The following is a 22,889-nucleotide window of genomic DNA, read 5'->3' as shown; positions in this document are numbered from 1 at the left end:
TCAAATTTCGCGCCAATTTGAAAATAAGGCATAGGAGAAGCTTGAACTAAGGAAATGGAGTCGAGATTTGACGACAAAACCCAATATCATAAAGCCTAAGGATCCAGTTCATACAAGTTTAGATCGGGTAAGATACATCATCGATGCCATCAAGACCAGAAAAGCCTTATGGGCCGTTGAGACATTTAGCCCAAAGAAACATCAACGATGATGAGTTGTAGGCATTCGAATTGATCATAGAAGACACATGTGGCATGTCCAAGACGACGCACATATAGTAGGTACCCACGGGTGGGCAACTCGAATCACCCGGCTTGCTAGGCCCAACTTGTTACCTAGCAAGTCGCATGCCCGAGGAGGATGGCTCATGCCCCATGCCCCTGCAGGTGGGTCAATCGAGGCCCATCAGGAAGACTTGAAGATTGACCCTCATCCCGATGCTTGATTCAGCGAACCCGCACCTGAAGGAGAAGAAATCGGGTCGAATGCCCGACCCAGCAGCTTGGCACAGCAGCAGTCGCAGGCCTAGCTAAGGAGAGACCCGAACAGGCCGCAAACCCCTAAGGCCCGAAGGCCGCGCACACACGTGTGGGCTTCCCTAACTCAAACAGACGAGGTGTGTGTGTGGTAAGTTTTTGGACTTTTTTTTCACAAGGTCTATGTGATTTTTCAACCAAAAATTTACAAAATTCATATGGTAATTATTACCTCATTATTTTATTGTTATTATTTAAATTAAAAAATTATTATATAACTTTTTAATTTTAAAATCATCATAAACTATTATTTTATTATATTTTTAATCTTAATTATTTATCCTATTATTTTAATGTGATTTCACATGTGTTATATATAGATTTTACATGAAATAAATGTGTTTATTTTAATTGATATTTTATTACAAGTCTATCCCTTATAATTATTTAATTAATTTATTTGAGATATAATAATTATTTTATTATATAATTATACTATATTAAGATAAAATTTTATTTAAGGTATTATTTTATTAAATTATCTCAAATTTTTGTATTCATCTAGATTGTTCAGAAATAATTATAAATAAGTATTTGCCCGTAAGATGTAAACATACTATTTGATAATAAATTTGAGATAATTTTTTAGAGTTTCGACTTTTCTTATTTTAGTATTTTTATTAAAATTAGTTTTTTCAAGTTCTTCGAAAGTAAAAGTTTTCAGAAGTCTTGTTAAGTCAAAGAGTATGGATCAACTTATTGATAAATATGTGACGTTTTTTCTTTCATTATTTATTTTCTCTAGTTTTTTTTTTCCTTTTAAGATTATAAATTAAATTAGATGGAAGAGTTTATACTAGCTAGTTATAGTTTTGGTATTGCATACATTAAGTGAGTTTCAGGAGTTGATTCGATCATCTTCATACCGTCCCGTGTCATTATCTATAAAAATGAGAGAAAAATACTTCCACCTATGATTTTTTTAGGAATAAACTTAGTTACCAAATAAGAAAATAGGTAACTTGAACTTAAACTTAGGTTGTTCGATTCAAATTTAATACATGATAATAAAAATATAGTAATATCAATTTAATATTTTTAGGTTTAAATATAAGATTAGAATCTTCCATCGATTTGATGAGTTAAATTAAAAATGAACAATTACTAATATATTTAATTAAGAGTTAACTAAATAAAAATTTAATGAATTTTGATAAAAAAATTTCTAGCTCAAGGCTTTTAGTTTGTATTCTTAATTATCATCTCGAATAACATTTTATTCGTAATATATAAAGTTCTTGTGATACGTATTTTGTTTTTGTTTTTGTTTTTTTGCCTAAATGTCATTTGTCTCCATGTTGAGCTATTTGCATGTTGACTTATGTGTATTTGATAGTTTTTCCATTGAAAGATGTTTGTTGATACGGAGCTTTAGTGTGATGTCAACTTTCTATTTATTACTTAACATTACTCTAGCAAATTTTAGATATAGTTTGATTATTTTAAAGCTAAATCCCAATGGTTCATGTTACATCGGGATACCTCCAAGTTAGTTTTTAATGTTTGGTTATATTTATACTTTTACTATGCTCTCGTCTTTGGGTAATGGTACAAATTTATATGGAGAAGGGCATTCCCTTCACCATTATATCTCGACACCTTATTGTATTATGTTCTTGTGTTACTCTTTGTTAGTTTATATGTTGAATTATTCTCTATATTTATTGTGTGTGTGTGGGTGTGTGTTTTTTTTGCTTTTTCTTTTTCTTTTCACTTGTGCATCAAGGCTAGATTTGTGGATTTATCTTTGTAATTTTGGTGGTGGCTTTTGCTGCCATTTCTTAGTAAAGTTTTGTTTAATACCTTTAAAATTGTAATTTTAAATTAATTTTTTTTTAATTTCACCACATATATTCTATCAAACATGTGAAACTTACGATCCCATGCTTTCTAAATCTTTTATATACATATATATATATATACACACACACACATATATATATATATAAGTTAGGTGTAGGTATTAGCACATCAAGTCATATCATCAAAAAGATATGAATTAATTTTAAAATTAACATAGTTTATTTTTTAGTTTACGTATTTCAAATTATGTGTTTATTTATATGATTTAATAATCAATACTATAAATATACTCATGAGATATAATAATTAACATAATTATTTATATCTACCAATTTTAAACAATTAATATGTAACCAAAACAATTATTAGACATTTTGTATTATTCTCTTATTATCGTATTTTTAATAAATATTAAAATAAATTATTTTAATTAATAACGCTTTAATGTATATAACATTTTGACTTATTTTCAAAAGAGACGTGCATCTAAATTTATTATTTTTAATATATAGATTGTATATAATATTCTCATTTATTGTATATCGTAATTAAAACTATTTTAAGGGAAAAAAAAAACTATATAAATTAATAGTTACAACACAAATATGTAAGTAACTAAACTGTGTTACCAATACTCAACAAGTATGATTTTAGTTTATACAACAACAAAAAAAAAAAAAACACATATATATAATGTTTAAAGGCTATTAATTGATTACAAACATAGGTTTACAAAGGATTATTTATAAGTTATAGTTAATTAATATTTATGAGATAAATTAAAGAAATAGCATAATTTGAATAATATCCTCTATAAATATTCGGTATAGTTTGGTATGTATGTAGTAACGAAATTTAACAGTTTAGGAAAAATAGACATATATATATATATATATATAATTGATGTATATAAATATGATATAGTATGTATGTAAGTATGTGGTGTATGTATACGTGTAAGTATGGAGCAAGAAAAAACAAAGATACGTGTAACTAAATTTAAAGAGGGGAGGAGGGTGGGTTATAAGTAGAGGTTGTAGGTTAGAAAATAACTGGGGGGGGGAAGAAGATGTTGAAAGGAGAACGAAATTCACCCCACCAAGCAACCTCTTAATTTTCTTATTCTCTAAATTAATATATGAATTTTTTCAATGGAAAAAAGAAATCTTTCAAAGAGATTACTTATAAGAATTAAATGTTAGCCAAGACGTTGCATCAATCGCCGCTACAACCTCCTACTTTCTAACGGAAACTACCTTCCTGATCATCATCATTATCATCTTCTTCTTCCTCCCCAGATCCTTATATAATTCCCATCGTCGTCTTTCTTGGTTACCCGCCATTGACGAATCTGATCGAGCTTGAATAGAAGTTGGTTCTTTTTCTCTCTCTTCGATTTCACTTTGTTGGGTTTTGGTGGGTTTTTATCATATGTGCACGAGAGGCCACTGGAGGCCTGCTGAGGACGAAAAGCTTAGGGAACTGGTTCATCGCCATGGACCTCATAATTGGAACGCCATAGCCGAAAAGCTACCAGGAAGATCCGGTATTATCCATACTTACACACATACATACATACATACATATATATTTATATATTTACACACAACAGAAGATCTGGAATTATGCATGCATACATACATATATATACACACACACACACACAGATCATATATATATATACATACATACATACACAGAATAGAAGATCTTGAATTATGCATGCATATATCCATATCAATATATTCACACAGAGACACATAATCTATCAGTAGATCCCACCAGCTAACCATAAGTGCTACTTTAGTACTCGAGAGAGAGTAATTGTCATGGTGAACCTGCATGCTAATTTAAACAATATAATCTGAGTTTATATATTCTTATAACATAGAGATTAAATTTAGGAAGACGCCCATGAACTTGCATGATGTTAATAAGCATGAAATGATAGGATAACTTCAAAAATGACTAACTAATATTTAGTTGAATGATTGATGTCTTATTTTCTCATATATTATAAGTGATATAAGTTTATCACTTAACCAACAAATATAATTTTCTCGTAAATAACCTGAAAAATGAAATAATTTAAGTATGGTTTCATATATGTAATCATTAATGAAATTAGAAGCATGCAATATTGGTAGGTATAACGTGCATGGTGCAGGGAAAAGTTGCAGGTTAAGATGGTTTAACCAGTTGGATCCTAGAATCAACAGGAGTCCATTTACAGAGGAAGAAGAAGAAAGGCTTCTGGCTTCACATCGGATCCATGGAAACCGATGGGCTGTGATTGCAAAACTTTTTCCAGGTCGTACAGACAACGCAGTGAAGAATCATTGGCATGTCGTCATGGCTCGCAGGTACAGGGAAAGATCAAGGTTGCAGCTTTACGCCAAAACCTTAATTAATCACCATAATCATCATTCCCAGTTGCTCGTCAAACAATTACAAACTCAATCTCGAACAACCAATCAAGGTATAATAATGAATTTCAATCTCTTTCCTTCAAATACATTCAAATGATTGCTTATGAGTACACAGTTTGTTACAATATTGTGTATATATATATGTTTTGCACATATATATAAAAAGATATACCAACAACACACACATATATATAAAGATATACCAACAGCTAGCACATATTGTTCAGTCGACCAGGTATATATATCTCAACTTCTATATTTTAGTTTCCATTTTAATTTAATTGTAATATGCTAACTATTGCTCACCTGAATAATTTTTATTTTTACCCTTCTCTATAACAATGTGATTCAGAATTTTGAGTTGTGTCTCTCACATCTTTTCATTAAGATGTATTGATATTATTGTTTTATATGTGATATTTAATTAATAAAATATATAGTTTTTAATTAGATCATTAATATAATTTTCTACTTATTACATTTAATTAATTTATCCAAATCCTTATGTAATTCCTATACATAAACATATGAATATTTATTGAAGCTGAAATACATCAAACCACAAAGTATTCAATTCTGCATAATTTGGCCTTAATTAAACTTAGGTTAAAATTTTAATTAGAATGTAATTAAGTAAAACTGTAATAAATTTTAAAACTTTTTTTTAAGATAACTTGCTGTAGTTTTAAAACCACCAAAAAGACTGGTTATACATTTACCATTCAAACTTAATTTTATTAAGATTTTAATTAAAAATTTTTAATTTCAGTTCAAATTTTAATTAGACAGTTAATAGATTTTTTAACAAACAGTTTTAATTTTTATAAAAATTTTAATTTTAAACTTGTCTTCCTCAACTGTTATTAGTGTGTAATAATATTATATGGAGAGAGAGATTCTCTCATGTTGTATGACTTGATAGAGCACTATATATGTGCTTACATGAACACATGTATAGACGTATATATGATGTGAAATGTGAATTATGATACTTAATAATTTTTGCTTACTGTTCATAGTTTGATTTACATTGCAGACAAAAAGCAAGGAGTTGAGTTTTATGATTTTCTTCATGTAAACACTGAATCAGGAGAAACAAGTGAAGTTACAGACAATTGTAAGAGGGATGATGAAGACGTTGAGCAGGAGCAAGCCAGTGGTGTTCCATTCATAGATTTCTTTTCTGTTGGAAGCCAAACATAACCCTACATTATTATATTACTCACATCTCAAAAGTAGTTACTACTACACACACACATATATATATGTTTACCATACATATATATATATATATATATATGCATGCAATCCTAGACGTCTATGTAGGGAAGCCAATTACAGAATTAACCAAGTTTAGTTTAGTCATCTATTAACTTCCCACTCGTGGGAATTACCATATTTCTAATGAAACAAAACTTATATTTGTAATTGTAATTCAAGAACATGTTATATAAATAGTGAATATATAATAGCCTTTAGTTTTATGAAACACACACATATACAAATACATAGCCTTAGACTTCAAGTGTCCCTATGCTATATGTGCATTTTATTATTAGTATTGATGTTGCTGATATTGTTATTATTATTATTATCAAAAGTAAAGTAATAATATTCAATTAATTATAAACGTCATTCATAATTAAAATAATGTCCTTCAAGCTTTCAATAAAGTGGCAACAAAGTATTTTGATTAGTGATAAAAAATAAAAAAACATGTTTCTCTTTCTTCTTAGTATCCACAAACAAACAATTTGAATTATAAAATTTGAAAAATTAGAGTGAGAGCTATTATTTGTTCTCATCGAGAATGAGATAGATTTTATAAAAATTTTGAAGAGTCACAAGATAAGTAAACTTACTTGAAACCAAGTCCAAAAGATAAATTTGAAAAAAAAAAAAAAAGATCATTGTGCCTTTATCATTGTGTAAAGATTTGAGCGATAACATGTTCGATAAAATATTAAATCAAACCCCGAAAAAAAGTAAGAGATGCTTTAAAAAGCTTTGTGATGAGATTTGTAAAGTAAACAGAACATGTCTTCATACTTTATGTGTAACATTCAGGTCCAAAAATTGGCATGAGATAATTTTACGGATTATGTAATATATATCTAAATAATTAAATATTTTATTTTATTTTAGTTTGATTGAATTTTTGAGAAAAAATGAATTATGGGTGAAATTGAAAATAATTTTGGGAAGAATATGTGAAAATTTGAGTTTGGATGGTGTTTTTGAAAGCAAAATTAAAAACAAAAGGTGAAATTACAAATAGAAAAAGTTCAACCACGTAGGATTGCCCAGTCAGCAGTCTCAACGAACTTGAGCTCGTCGCGTGGCCAAGCACGCTGACGTCGGTGCCACGCAGGATGCCACACTGGCGATCCGCGAGCCCCGCGATTGGACGGTCCAAGATCGATCTCACGCGCATGGACGACATGTATCCATTTTCACCTTATGTGTAATCAGACGGTTGAAATTAATCGCGATGAACGGTCTATATTTGTTTATTCTTTAGGCGCGATTGGACAGATGAGATCGATCGTGATGGATAACCCATATCAACGCGGAATGGTTATAAATACTTCACATTACACGAAAACTTAAATCCTAGCCGCCAGCCCCCACCGGAGAAGAAGAACCAGATGTCGGAGAAGGAGGTCGACCGCCAACCGTCACCGAGTCGGAGCCACTACCAACCGCCAAAAAAGGTAAAATTTCCTCCTACCCGCTCGAAATTTGATTCCGAATACTCTTGTGACCAAATCGGAGTAAGAGAAATAATAGCTAAACCAAAAATCGCGGGCAAAATCCGACGGAGTTACCGCGGCTAAAATCCCAAAATTCCTCCGATGAGCCCCTTTTCGACTCTCGTTTCACGTGATTTTTCAATCATTATCTCATCGTCTTTTTTTGTGCAGGATAGCCGAATAAAGAATCTAAACCACGATGGAGGACTGGTGGACCTGCCCTACCCGGAGGTCCCCCCGCCGGTAGGTTCGGGTTTCTTTGAGATTTTTTGGCCAACCAGGGCCCTTAACATATTTTTTTTTTTAAGAATGTGGCCAAAACTAGCTAAAACTGGTCAAAATTGGCAAAAATTGGCTAGGCGAAGGTGAACCGCCGCCGTGGGTAGTCGAGTCGGCGACGCCGCCATGCTGGAACCCCAAAAATTGGTCATAATGAGTTTTGAACATCGATTTTGGAATTTTAGGGTATTTTTAGATGTGTGACAAGTGTTTTAAATTCTACAGAAAAATTCAGGGAACCTAATATTCGTTAGGAGGCGTAGTAGACAGTTCGACATATCGAAATACCGATTCAGATAAGGATCTCTCCCCCTATTCTCCGTTACAGTAAATTGAAGCTTAACGATATATAATTTCATATTTTGTGAAAATTTAAAAAATTCTTAAAATAATTACAGATCACTAGTAGAGCCAGAACCGGTTAGTTCACAATTGTCTTGATTTCTTATTTATTTTCCTATATTGTCCTATTTGCTTGATTTTCATATAGTATATGTTCTTAATTTATACCTTCAATGATTTTATTGACTTATCTGGTTATTTTAATTATATATCGTCAGCATGAATATAGTTCAATTGATCTATGAATGTGACATGAGATATTGGTATGCGTTGCTGGTTGTTTATTGATGAAAATTTGTATATGAAAGACTTACTGGGTATCTAGCAAAAAAACGGACAGACCTTGTACATAGAGAACCCTACCGTAAATGTTACTTCAGTTAGACGGGGCTGAAAAGTCTTTTACTGGAAAGGTTTAAGAGATATTATTCACCCTCATACTAGACGAGGTATCAAGGCAATGAAATATTTGGCACCCATTATCGAACGAGGTATAAAAATGATCGGTTAATTGTTAAAATTGGTTATTGGATTCATAAGTAAGGGAGCATCTTTATGGACCCCCAGGGGGTATCAGTAAGCAGGTAATGAAAGAAAGTTATTGTTTTTTATTCTCTTATGTGTGAATGTAAAGAGTAATATGGATATGAGTCTTCATAAATTGTTTTGAAAAATTTTTTATGGTAAGTTCGGAATAAATGATTTTCTTTATATTAAATGAATTTACTCAAATTAAGTGCTCCATTAGTTATTTTATAATTTTTATTAATATTCAGTTTTTTGTATATGTTGTTAGCGTAATATTTTTACTGGACTTCTGTACCTCACTATTTCATTAATTATTTCATATCAAGAGGATCAAGATACAGATCCTGATCAGCAAGAAAGTTGAGAGTAGTTCATTATCCAGACTCCCTTCAAGTGGTAATAAATGTTGTTTTAGAATGTTTAGTTATTCACTTTTCATTTCATTTCTTTAATTTATGTTTATCTTTTAGAAGGGATGTTCCCATAATCTTATTGAGGATTCTAAATTATTGTTTAATGAATGTAAACTCTAACTCTATTAATCATTTTTACATTAAATTTATGAATTTATTTCTCTTATAGTTCTGGATTTTTACAGTTGGTATCAGAGTCAGATTCCTTGGAACCATTCATTGCACAAAACTTAAAAAAAAAAGAAAAAAACTAAATACAAACTATCACTCAACTTTTTTTTGTGAAATGTCGGTATAAGGAATTAGGAGAGGAAGACTCCCACTAAATTGAGTAGCCCGAGATGGCTCACTTCAAGAGGATGTTAACTGACTCTTTGAGATGCTGAAAAGACTCATATCTACCCAACAGACCTAGGAGGAAAGGAGGAAGCTGTCTGACCTTTCCCTAGTGCCACAATTTGAGCCACCCTTGCAGCGGAAAGAACCTAAGTCACCCCGGTACAACCATGCTCATCCATCGTACCATCTGACACTACCACAGTACAATCTAGTGCCTCCACTACATCATTCAGTATCGCCATAATACAACCGGGTGCCTCAACTATATCAACCGGCACTGCCACAGGGCCACCTGGTCCTTCTCCACGAGACCCAGTTTCACCTATGATGGACTCAGACTACATTGAAAGGTACAAAAGACTAAATTCATCTACCTTTGTAAGTGCATCATCTTTTGAAGATGTCGAGTATTGGTTGGCTGAGATAGAGAAGGTTTTCGCGACTCTTGGGGTGGTTCCCGAATAAAAGGTTGTTCTTGCCACCTACATGCCTGTAGCAGAGGCAAATCGCTGGTGGCAACTCAAACATGCCATCTTGCTCAGTCTAGTCACTTGATCCTGATGGCCTTCAATGTAGAGTACCTCCCAAAGTACATCTGAATTTGAAGGAGATGGAGTTTGCACACCTAATACAGGGTGAGATGATTGTATCAGAGTATGCCTGAAGATTTCTATTGTTGGGCCGATATTCCCCTGAGAGCATTATGGATGAGGGCAGGAAGGCAAGGAAGTTCGAGTGGGGTCTTCGCCTTGAGATCATACAGCAGTTGTATGTATTTTAGCTTAGCACTTATTCAACCATTCTTGTCAAGGCACAACTAGTAGAAAAGAACATTCGCATCTTTTCTCCAGCAGCAAAAAATCCTAAACCCCCAATTTCACACTGTAGACCAGCACCCATTGCACCGGTTCAGTATAACAAGAGACCTAGATCGGTGACTCAGGCTCCTCCTCAAACTCTGGTAAGAGATGCATTAAAAAGCTTTCTGATGAGATTTGTGAAGTGAAAAAAACATGTCTTCATACTTTATGTGTGACACCCAAGCCTGAAAGTTGGTCCGAGATAATTTTAAAGATTATAGAAAAAATATATAAATAATTAAAATATTTTATTTTATTTCAATTTAATTGAACTTTTGAGAAAAAATGAATTAGGTATGAAATTAAAAATAATTTTGGGAAGGAGTGAAAATTTGAGTTCGCAGGGTGTTTTTGAAAGAAAAATTAAAAATAAAGGGTCAAAGTACAAATAAAGAAAGTTTGGCCATGTAGAACCCCCCAGTCAGTAACTTCGATGAATCGGAACGCGCCGCGTGGTCAGGTGCGCTGATGTCGGTGCCACGCGGGAAGCCACGCTGATGATTCGCTTGCCCCGCGATGGAACAGCTCAGGATCGATCTCGCGCGCATGGACAGCCTGTATCCATTTTCACCTTATGCGCAATTGTACGATCGAGATTAATCACTATGAATGACCCAGATTCGTTTGCTCCTTAGGCGTGATCCGACGGATGAGATCGATCACGATGGACGGCTCAGATTAACGTGAAATAGTTATAAATACTTCACATCACACGAAAACCTAAACTCTAGCCGTCAGCCCCCATTAGAGAAGAAGAACCAGACGCTGGAGAAGGAGGCTGACCGCCGACTACCGCCACGCTGGAGCCACCATCGACTGTCCCAAAAGGAAAAATTTTCTTATACCCGCTCGCAATTTGATTTCGATTACCTATATGGCCAAATCGAAGTAAAAAGAATGACAGATGAGCTAAAAATTGCCGAGAAAACCCGATAGAGCCGTCGTACTATGACTTCAAAACTCCTTCGATGAGCCCCTTTCCAATTCCTGTTTCACGTGATTTTTCAATCGTTATACTTATTGTCCTTTTATGTGCAGGGTAGCCGAAGAAAAAACCTCAACTGCAAAGGAGGATCGGCAGACTCGCTGCACCCAAAGGTCTCCCTGCCGGTAGGTTCGGGTTTCTTTGAGATTTTCTGGCCAACCATGGCCCCTAACATGTTTTTCTATAGAAATGAAGTCAAAATCAGTCTAAACCAACCAAAAACTGACTAGGCCGAGGCAAACCACCACCGTGGGCAGTGGATCCAGCGCTAGAGCACGGCAGCGTCGCCGTGCTAGAACCCTAAAAATTGGCCTGAATGAGTTTTGAACACAAATTTTGGATTTTAAGGTATTTTTAGGTGTGTGATGAATGTTTTGAATTTCACTAAAAAATTCAAAAAATCTGGTACCCGTCAGGAGGCGTAGTAAACAGCTTGACATCTTGAAATACCAATTCGGATAAGGATCCCTCACCCTATTCTCTGTTACAGTAAATTAAGAATTAATGATGTATAATTTTATGTTTTGTGAAAATTTAAAAAATCTTAAAAATAATTATAGGTCACTAGTGGCGGTGGAGCCGGTTAGTTCACAATTGCCTTGATTTTCTGTTTATTTTCTTGTACTGTCCTATTTGCTTGATTTTCTTATAGTATATGTTCTTAATTTATAGTTTAAATGGTTTTATCAACTTATCTGGTTATTTTAGTTATATACTGTCAACATAAATGTAGTTCAATTGATATGTGAATATTATATGATATATTGGTATACATTGTTGGTTGTTTATTGATGAAAATTTATATGTAAAAGACTTACTAGTTATCTAGAAAAAAGGCGGACGGACCCAGTATATAGGGAACCTACTGTAAATGTTACCTCAGTCGGACGGAGTTGGAATGTCCATTACCAGGAAGGTTTTGAAGATATGATTCACCATCATACTAGATGAGGTATCGAGACGATAGAATATTTGACACTCATTATTGATTTTTTTTTTTCGAATATGTGAAAGGGAAGAGTATTGTAGATATGGGTCTTCATAAGTTGTTTTTAAAAACTCATTACGGTAAGTTCAAAATAAATGTTTTTCTTGATATTAAATGAATTTACTAAAATTAAGTGTTTATTAGTTGTTTTATAACTTTTACCAATCTTCAGTTTTCTGTATCTGTAATTAGCGTTATATTTTTATTGGATTAAATAGCTCACCATTTTATTAACTATTTCATATCAAGAGGACCAAGATCCAGATCCCGATCAACAAGAAAGCTGAGAGTAGTTCACTATCCAAACTTCATTCAAGTGCTAATGAAGGTTGTTCTAGCATGTTTAGTTATTCACTTTTTGTTTCATTTCTTTAATTTTCATTTATCTTTTAGAATGGATGTTCCCGTAGTCATGTTGGACATTCTAAATTATTGTATAAAGAATGTAAACTTTAACTCTATTAATTAATTTCGCATTAAATTTATGAATTTATTTCCCTTCTAGTTTCAAGTCTCTACAATTGTTATTAGAGTCAAATTTCTCGGAATCATTCCTTATATAAGACTTAAAAAAAAATCAACTATCACTCAACATTTTCTTGTGAAATGCAAGTACAAGGAAATGAGGAAATGAAGACCCCTACTAAATTGAGCAGCCCAGGATAGCTCACTTAAAGAGGATATTAACCAACTCTTTAAGATGCTATAGAAACTCATATCTACCCAGTAGGCCTGGGAGGAAAGGAGGGAGCTATTTGACCTTCCCTTGCTGTCATAATTTGAGCCACCCTTGTAGCGGAAAGAATCAGAGTCGCCCCGATAGAACCTTGCTCCTCCACCATACCATCTGGCACCACCACAGTACAATCCGGTGCCTTTGCCGCATCATCCAGTACCGCTATAATACAATTCGGTGCCTCCACTGTATCATCCGATACTGCTACAGGGCCACCCGGTCCTTCTCTAAGACAATCCAATTCCTCTTTCACGGGACCCAATTCTACCCATAATAGACCTAAGCTACATTGAAAGGTACAAAATACTAAACCCATCTACCTTTATAAGTGCATTCTCTTTTGAAGATGTCGAGTATTGGTTGGCTGAGACAGAGAAGGCTTTCGCGACTCTTAGGGTGGTTCCCGAATAGGGTTGTACTTGCCACCTACTTGCTTGTAGGAGAGGTAGGCCACCCTACCCAGTCCAATTATTTGGGAACAATTCCTGATGGGCTTCAATGCAAAGTACCTCTCAGAGCACCTCCAGTGTTTAAAGGTGATGGAGTTTGCACACTTAATACAGGGTGAGATGACTTTGTCGAAGTATGCCCGAAGATTCCTAGAGTTGAGCCGATATTTCCCTGAGAGTATGATGGATGAGGGCAGAAAGGTAAAGAAGTTTGAGTGGGGTCTTTGTCATAAGATCAGACAGCAACTGTACGTATTTGAGCTTAACACATACTCAGCCATTCTAGCCAATATACAACTAGTGGAGAGGAACCTTTACATATTTCTTGCAGCACTGGAGAATCCCTATACCCCTGGTTTCACACCGCAGACCAACGCCCACTGCACCAATTCAGCAAAACAAGAGGTTTAGGCTAGTGACTCAGGCTTCTGCTTAGACTCCTCCTCAGACTCCAGTAACAAGCTGCGATATGATTTACCAGCAGTGTGGTAAGAATCATGAGAACCAATCCTGCTATCGTCTTATTAATACTTGTCACATATGTGGGAGTACCCAAAATTACGCGAGAGAGTGTCTGCGGAATCATAACCATGTTAGACCTCCTATCCAAGTTAGAGCTTACAACCTAACTCAGCAGGATGCTGAAGCCAATCCGGACGTGATAGTGGGTACGTACATTATCTGTAATCATATTGCACATGTTTTGATTGATATTGGTGCTTCACATTTATTTGTCTCACACACTTTTACACAAAACCTAATTTTACCACTGAAAGAACTTGATTTTATGTTATTTATATATACTCTTGGAAGTATGACACTACTAGAGAATGTTATATACAAACTCGTGGCATGGACATACCTGGTAGGAAATTGAGTGTGGACCTGATAGAGATTGACATGAGAGACTTTGATGTAATCTTGAGAATTAACTGGTTAGCGGCATACTATGCCACCGTATATTATTTTCACAAGAAACTTGTATTCGACCCTCCTAATAAAAATCTATTTACAAGTTAATAAAAATTTTAAATGTTATTTTTCCATAGTAATTTTCTTATTATATAGTGCTTTAACTCTATTATCTTCTCTACATTAGGCAAATCTAAGAAAGAAGTTTGCATTTAAGAGATTTTGATAGTTCAAGACTTCTCATATGTATTTTTTGATGAACTACCTAGACTGCTAGTAGATATGAAAGTTGAGTTCATCATAGATCTTCAGTCTGGTACCTAGCCTATCTCTATTATACCGTACCGCATGAGCTGTATTGAGATGGAAGAACTAATGAAACAGATCAATGAATTACAAGATAGTAGGTTCATCTAATATAGCGTATCCCATTGGGGTCCTGAGTCACATTTGCAAGAAAATGGGATGAGATGTTACGATTGTGTATTGACTACAGGAGATTGAACTGAGTTATGATCAAGAATCAGTACCTCATTCCCAGAATTGATGACCTTTTTGACTAGTTGCAGAGTGCCTATGTTTTCTCTAAAATATATTTATGTTTGGGTTACTATCAGGTAAAGATTAGGGCATATGACATTTTCAATACAGTTTTCAAAATTAAGTACGGATATTATGAGTTTTTAGTCATGCCATTTGGACTAATTAACGCATCAGCCATTTTTATGAACTTAATGAATATGGTTTTCAGACAATTATTAGATTCGTTTGTTATTATGTTTATCAATTATATCTTGTTCTATTCAATAAATAGAGAGGAACACGCTCACCACCTGACTCAGATTTTACAGGTTCTTAGGAAGAAGAAAATGTACGCAAAATTGAACAAGTATGAGTTCAAACTCAAGCAGAATACCTTTTTAGGACACATCATATCAAGGGATTGAGTGTCAATGAACTTTAAAAAAGTTGAGGCAGTGCTTGAATGAGTGAAATTGACCTCGGTTAAGGAGATTCATAAATTTTTAGGAATGACAGGTTATTATCGCAGGTTTGTAGAAGAATTTTCTAACCTATCCGCTCATTTAACCTGGCTCACAAAGAAAAACGTTAAATTTGAATAGAACATGGACTGTGAAAGGAGCTTTATAGAACTCAAGAAGCGGTTAAGTACCGCACCCGTGTTTACTTTACCGAGTGGACATATATATATGCAGTATATAGTGATACCTCCTACTTAGGATTGAGTTGTGTTCTAACGCAGCATGACAAGGTCATAGCCTATGGATTCAGGTAGTTGAAGAGTCATAAGAGAAATTACCTCACTCAAGACTTGGAACTTGCCTTCATTATCCACGCCTTGAAGACTTAGCGTCACTACCTGTATGGGGAGACTTTTGAGATTTTTACTGACCATAAAAGTTTAAAGCACATATTCACTCAGAATGATCTGAACATGCGTAAGAGCCGTTGGATAGAGCTCCTTAAGAATTATGATTGTAATATTTTGTATCACCCAGGCAAGAGTAATATAATAGTTGACGTACTCAGTAAAAAAAGTACAAGCATGTTAGCTCACATTATGGCTTCTGAATGCAGAGTAATAAGAGGCGCACAATAGATACGACTTCAAGACTTAAAGAGAGTTGCTTGTTTAGCCCATCTGACTGTTCAAACTGAATTGATCTAGAGAATAAAAGAAGCCTAATTAATCGATTCTACTATAGCTGCCCTCAAGAAAAACGCATAACGGGGAATACATTAAGAATTTTGAGTCTCTACTGATGGATTGCTTAGGTTTTAGGATAGAGTGTGTGTTTCAAATGACAGTGAACTAAAAAAGGAAATCATGACAGATGCTCACAGCTCCAATTTCGTCATATATCCCGTAAGTACAAAAATGTATCAAAGTATGCGACCCCAATTTTGGTAGAGTGGGATGAAGAGAGAGGTAGTTGACTTTGTTTTGAAGTGTCTAATATGCTAACATGTTAAGATAGAGTATCAACACCCAGACGAGTTACTTCAGCTACTACCGATGTGAAGTGAAAATGAGAATATATCACAATGGATTTCGTAACATGATTGCTTAAGGCACGCTCAAGACATGATACCATTTAGATAATTATTGACCGGTTCACCAAGTCTTCTCCCTTCTTAGCTATTAAGAAGACCGATTCCTTGGATAAGTTAGCAAGAATGTATATCCGAGAAATAGTCAAATTACATTGGGTTCTAGTATCAGAAGTATCCAACAGAGACCTCAAGTTCACTTCTTGATTTTGATCTAATTTTCAGCAAGCTATGGGAACGAAACTGTCCCTTAGTACTGCATTTCACCCTCAAACCGATGGACAATCAGAGAGGACGATTCACACATTGGATGATATGTTTTGAACTTGTGTTCTACACTTTGGGGGCAATTAGAATGAACACCTATCTTTGATAGAATTTATCTACAATAACAACTATCGGACAAGTATTAGCATGGCTCTGTACGAGGCATTGTATGACTGTCCGTGTAGATCGTCGATCTGTTGAGAAGAGGTGGGTGGTAGAAAATTATTCGGCCTAGATATTGTGGAGGAAACTACAACCAAGATAGTTAAAATTAGGAAGAACATTCAGACCGCTCAGAGCAGGTAGAAAAGTTATACGAACTCCTGGATGAGGGATTCGAAATTTGATAAAGGTGACCGAGTGTTTCTTAATGTCACTCATTCCAAAGAGATCAATAGTTTTGGTAAACGAAAAAGATTAAATATCCGGTTCATTAGACTATTTGAGATCTTAGACCGAATTGATACAACTGCTTATAGACTGACACCACCTCTAGAGCTATCTAGAATTCATAATATGTTTTATGTATCTATGCTACACAAGTACAACCTAGACCCTTCACATATTATGTCCCACGAGTCCCTTTTACTTCATGGGGATCTATCCTATAAAGAGGTATCGGTAGACATTGTAGACCCAAAAAGTAGAGTACTCCGCAACTGAAAAATTTCATTCATCAAAGTCCTATGGCATAATTATACGCAAAAAGAGGCCACTTGGGAATTCGAATCAAGCTTTAAGACCTAGTATCCCTAGCTGTTTGACTAGTAAAAAGGCAACAAATTTGAAGAACTAGATTTCTTTAAGGGAATGAGAGTTGTAACACTTGGACCCAAAAATTAGTTCGGGATAATTTTACGAATTATGGAATATATATAATTAAATTATTTTATTTTATTATAATTTGATTGAATTTTTGAGAAAAAAATAAATTAGGGACAAAATTGAAAATAGTTTTGGGAAAAAATTTGAGTTCGAGATGTGTTTTTGAAAGAAAAATTAAAAACAGGGGGTCAAAGTACAAATAAAAAAAGTTCGGTACGTAGGACTGCCTCGTCAGCAGTCTCGACAAACTGGAGCGCGTTGATGTCGGCGCCATACGGGAGGCCACGCTGATGATCTGCGTACCCCACGATCGAACAGCCCAGGATCAATAAAGCTCCATCCTGATAATAGTCTTTCATGAAAAGACAACACAAAGTACATTTACAATGGGTCACATATACTAAATGGGACCAACACGACGCACATTGAGGATCTAACAAAGTTGTATTAAAGATAAATGGTACAACTTAATATTCTCATTTAACATATACATTAATACACCAAATAATAACCAAGGATACAAAAAACAAAGAAACCATAATATAGAAACTTCTTTCCATAAAAGCTTTGCCTTGATGATGCTCAATCTCCTATGGATTTGTATTGATTTACCAAAAAAAAAAAAACACTACCTCAAGCTGATTTCAATAAACAACTGACAATGAGTTTAGACTTGTAACTAATCTCCATATATCAATATACAAATAGCAAATAGAAAATAACATATCATAAAAACAACAGGCTCATACACATAAGCCAATTGTTGAATGTCGAGTATCTATACAATAAAAATATTGAGTAGTCTTTAAAGGATATTAAAGAGTTTAACATTCTTTTTTTACTACATCATCCAACGGTTGCTCTCATTTATAATACAATATTCTTTTTCTCATATAATCCCCTTAAAGATGCATGAAATTAAACCTTTAAGATTATCAAAGACAACTTATATCGTACAAAAAAAATAAAATTATAACTTATTAACCAAATCACTATGCAAAAATATATTACTATAATTTTTGCAGTTTGATAATACATAAAACATGTACATTAAGAAAAGAGTGGTACATTAAATAAGTTTTTGAGAAAATTATAATATTTAACTTATCTAAATCAATAGTTAAAAAAACTTTTGACTTTATAAGGAGATTGAACCTTTTACTGCCAATTATTTGTTTTATAAAAATAATAAAAATGGTCTAAAATATATAATAAATAATTAGTAAGACAAAATATGATATGATATGATACCAACATAGAATTTTTTTAATGATTAATGTTTGTAGGTATTTTAAATAGTAGATGAAAATATTTTGAGTATTATTAATATCGTATTAGTAAATAACAACAAAATTAATGCAACAATATAACAAAATAAGATAAAGATAGTAAACTATATATTATTTTGTAAATAAGGATATTGCTTTTCTAATATAGAATAATATATGATGACTCCGATAATTTTGATAATGCAATATTTTTGTAATTTTAAATAGGATAAATAACTAAATTAGTTTTATGAAACTTACTTTATAATAAAAGAAGTTAAAATGGTTAAATTATATTTAGAGACTTTAAATTTTAATATATTTTTTTAAAATCTCAAAACATACCGTAATTATTCTAATTTTTTTTAAAATAACAAAAATTAAACTTTTCAAATAAGAATAAAATATTAAAAATTAAATTATAATAAAAATTATGAAAAATTAAATTATACTAATTTCTAAAATTAAAAAATTAATTTAATAATTTATTCCTTTAAATAATATAGTAGAAGGTAAAATATAATGATGCATATTTTTATATGTTGATAATTTGCTATTTTACTAATTACATTTTTTTCAGTGTAGAAGAAAACCGCTAGTTTAAATACAGCGCAGAATAAGGTTTTGGTGGAATTACGAAATGGAGAATAAATCGGAACCAGAGGAACGAAGAACGACATCGTCTCTCTTCCCTCTCTTCCCAGCTGGTGCTGAGGTCTCGGGTACTTCAAGCACTCTTCAATGGCTTTCCAACACAAGCTTCACCACTGACCTCTCTGTCGTGGCCCAGGCAGTGAGGGAGCATGAAGAAGAAGAAGAAGAAGAAAAAGAAGAAGAAAGAGGAGGAGAAGAACAGCAGAATGAAGACTATGAAGCTAAGTCTTCACGTTCCTACCATTTTGTTGAAGAATCCGTGGAAGGAGACGAGAAATTTTCCGATTCCGATAGAGATACTATGAAGGAAAAGAGAGAGGAAAAGAATAAGACCAAAAGGTCGAAGAGGAAGCGATCCCGAGAGGGAGATAGTGAATTTTCTGATTTTGGTTCGGGAAAATCCAATGTTAGGGCTCGGGTTGATTCCCTTACTAAACCCGCAAAGGATTATTACTTCGATACTCACCCTGATCCAGACACTTTGGCTTTTGGCTCTCTTTACAGGTATCTGATTTTATTTTATTTTTCTTTTTCAAGTGCATTTAGCTTGTTTCCTGTAATGTTCTCTGTAGCTTGGCACTTCTTTTATAACTACACTTAGGTTAAGTTTTCAACTTCTTTTTTTCTAGCTACCTCTAGCTATCCCGTCTCTATTTGATTACTTTGGGATAATATATTAATTCTTATTTGTGAGTGAGAATTATGTCCGAAGCATGGGGAGGGTACTTTCTGTTATTATGGAGATATTCAAAGACTCATGAAAATTAACTAGGAATGGAATTGTCAGGACCATTATATGTAAGGAACTTAATCTCACCTTGTAAAACACCTGGGTCACTCTCCTTTCCACATGGCCAATATTTTTTGGAAAGCTTCAATACGTTCAAAGGTTAGAATATTTTCTTGGACAACCGTCCATCAGGGGATCAACACAAATAAGATGCTCCAACTCTGTTGCCCTCATCATGACTTGTCTCCAGACATCTGCTTAATGTGCTTTAGAGGTGGTGAGACCCACTCTCACCTTTTCGTACATTGCAACTTAGTGTAGAGGTTATGGACAAAACTGCTTGAGATTGTTTGGCCTGGTTTGGGTGGTGCCTCCTATGGTGGGAAGTTTTTTTCCCTCCAATATGTAGGGAGAAGGATTGAGAAATGAAGGTCGACCCTTGTGGTGACAGACGATTTTAACCGGTCTATGGTGCATTTGGCTAGCAAGAAACCAACAAATTTTCCAAGACTGTAACTACTTTCTTTGATGAGCTTTGGGATGAGACTACCTTCATGACAACCTTGTGGGACAAGGCACAGGGACATTTCCCTCATATTGGGATCGACGTGCTTCAACGCAATTACGGACCTATTATCTATATCCTGCTTGTTATTGTAATTATGTCATTGTTTATATTGCTTATTTTTGCAGTTTTACTTTATTTGAGGAGGATCAACACCCTCCATGCTTGTATTTGCTTCTTTCTTATCCTTACTTTCTTATTTTATCAAACAAAAAACATGAGGAACTTAATCACACAGTTTGATGAAGAAGAAAGATGAGGAAGTGAAAAGGGAAAAGAGAGTAGAAAAGTAGAGAGAAAGTTTGGTGAATTCTTGCTTAGGTATTTTGATTGATTATATGAATATCCTCAAAAGATCCGTACACCTAGCCAGTTGGTCTAATAAACTCTAACAGCTCGCAAGAAGCTGGGGGCAATGCTGTTAAAGAATTTTAAAAAAATACAACTCAATAGAAGACAGTTAATGGAAATAACAGAAATGAACCGAGTGACTTGCTCCTTGGAACTTCTAGCTGGTGAAGCTGGATGGGCCGGCAACATGTTGTCAATTTTCGATTTTTCTCAGCAGATTTTGTTTCAACCTCTAAAGCATTCTCAACATTAGATCCCTCTTGACCCATCATTTTCTTCAATGGTGATGTTAACTTGAAACTGATTCTTCAAGAAGGAATGATCTTTCCCCAAGCCCCATTGACAATCATGGGTTATCATACGACTAAGAAGATCCCCCATGATTGTGAAGAGAAATGGGAATATGTTATCCCTTTGTCTAACTCTCCTCTTCCGCGAAACTAGTATTTCGTCTCACCATTAACAATAAATGTATAGGAGATTTAGAATAAACACCAATTGATCCATGTCTTCCATGTGTCACCAAAACCTACAAATAGGATTGATTTTTCCACTTAGGGATTGATGAATAAAAACCTAGATATTACACCTATAGACATACATCTAAAAAATCTTAAGCATCACATTTAAGAGTTTGATTATATTAATAACCAGAAAATTAAGGAACTCTTAAATTATTTTATTGAATAACTGAATACTGTCTTAGGAAGTATATTTATAATGCTCCCTTAATAACCTCTAGTAAATAAGATTAAGCTAAGAAATAGTGTAACTAATAAGATTAGGAATACTACTCCTAGGTAGAAAACTAATACAAATAATATTAAGAATACTAATCTTCATACAAATAAGAAATGGAAAAGCAAATAGAAAAACTAAGTATTAATAAGAATAAAATCCTTAAATGATTAAAATTATAATAATAGACTTCTCAATACTATAGTAGTTTTAGATTTAATATAATTAAAATTTTTAATTTTTTTTTTTGAAATAAAAGTATGAGTAAGATGCTAACGGAGCACTGCTCATGTACAAAATTTACAACTTAATTAGTATATCTACATTGTCACCTAGATTTTCAAAACAATCAAAGTTATGCCCTAATAAGTTAGAACCAAAGTAGCAAAACCGGTTATCCTTGATTTTGTTGAAATCAGATTCAATTCCATCAAAATCCTTGTTGTTTCTTTTCTTCTAGATGACCCAAAAAATGGTAAGGGAAATGAGTCTTCTAGATTTATTCTTATGCCAAGTCCCTCCCAGGCTATCAATTTGGTATAAAAATTTTTAGACATAACCCAAGAAACTCCCAACAATCCAAGAATCGTATTCCAAAGGTTATGAGTAGTTGGGCAACTCAAAAGAAGGTGATTGCAGGTTTCCAAGGCATTTTTACAAAGGAAACATCTATCGGCCATTATGTGATCTCTTTTCATCAAGTTGTCCAAGGTGAGTATCTTCTCCTTGGCTGCCTCCCAGGCAAAAAAAGAAATCCTTGGAATAACACCAGATTTCCAGTTGATCTTGGAAGGAAAAGTTCTTGAACTATTCTGGTGGTGACCATCAAAGAAACAAAACAGCGAATTGATGGAGAAAAGACCATTTTTCTTGAGGTTCCTCAATAATTTGTCATCTCTGTCATTAAGATTGATGCTGGCCAAAGTGAGAAGTAAAGATTCATACCGTTCAAGTTCCTAATCATTAAGATTCCTCACAACTGGGACATTCCAGGAAAACACAATCAAAACCAGCAGCTTCCCTAACAGTAGCAGCTTTGTTCATAGCTATAGCATAGATAAGAGGG

The 22,889-nt window shown here is 33.8% G+C and overlaps 2 protein-coding genes across 2 annotated transcripts in view; both read left to right on the top strand.

Annotated features, from left to right (window-relative positions):
• The first annotated feature begins 3,451 nt into the window (after nucleotides 1–3,451).
• MYB54 (myb domain protein 54) lies at nucleotides 3,452–6,290 on the top strand. Its single transcript, XM_022052035.2, has 3 exons — nucleotides 3,452–3,885; nucleotides 4,507–4,818; nucleotides 5,805–6,290. The coding sequence occupies exons 1-3, from the start codon at nucleotides 3,771–3,773 to the stop codon at nucleotides 5,969–5,971; spliced, it is 594 nt and encodes a 197-aa protein (XP_021907727.1). The 5' UTR covers nucleotides 3,452–3,770; the 3' UTR covers nucleotides 5,972–6,290.
• A 13,110-nt stretch (nucleotides 6,291–19,400) lies between these two features.
• LOC110821890 (uncharacterized) overlaps nucleotides 19,401–22,889 on the top strand; it is a 43,319-nt gene continuing 39,830 nt past the window's right edge. The window contains exon 1 of the mRNA XM_088208241.1: nucleotides 19,401–19,943. Within this exon, the coding sequence (XP_088064367.1) occupies nucleotides 19,426–19,943 (518 nt within the window). The 5' untranslated portion in view covers nucleotides 19,401–19,425. The remainder of the gene's footprint in view (nucleotides 19,944–22,889) is intronic.

Source organism: Carica papaya, chromosome 7, assembly GCF_054855325.1.
Source record: "Carica papaya isolate Zhongbai chromosome 7, ASM5485532v1, whole genome shotgun sequence".
In the NCBI taxonomy this organism is placed as follows: Eukaryota; Viridiplantae; Streptophyta; class Magnoliopsida; order Brassicales; family Caricaceae; genus Carica; species Carica papaya.
Note: the sequence above shows the minus strand (reverse complement) of the source record. Positions and strands in the feature narration are given on the sequence as shown.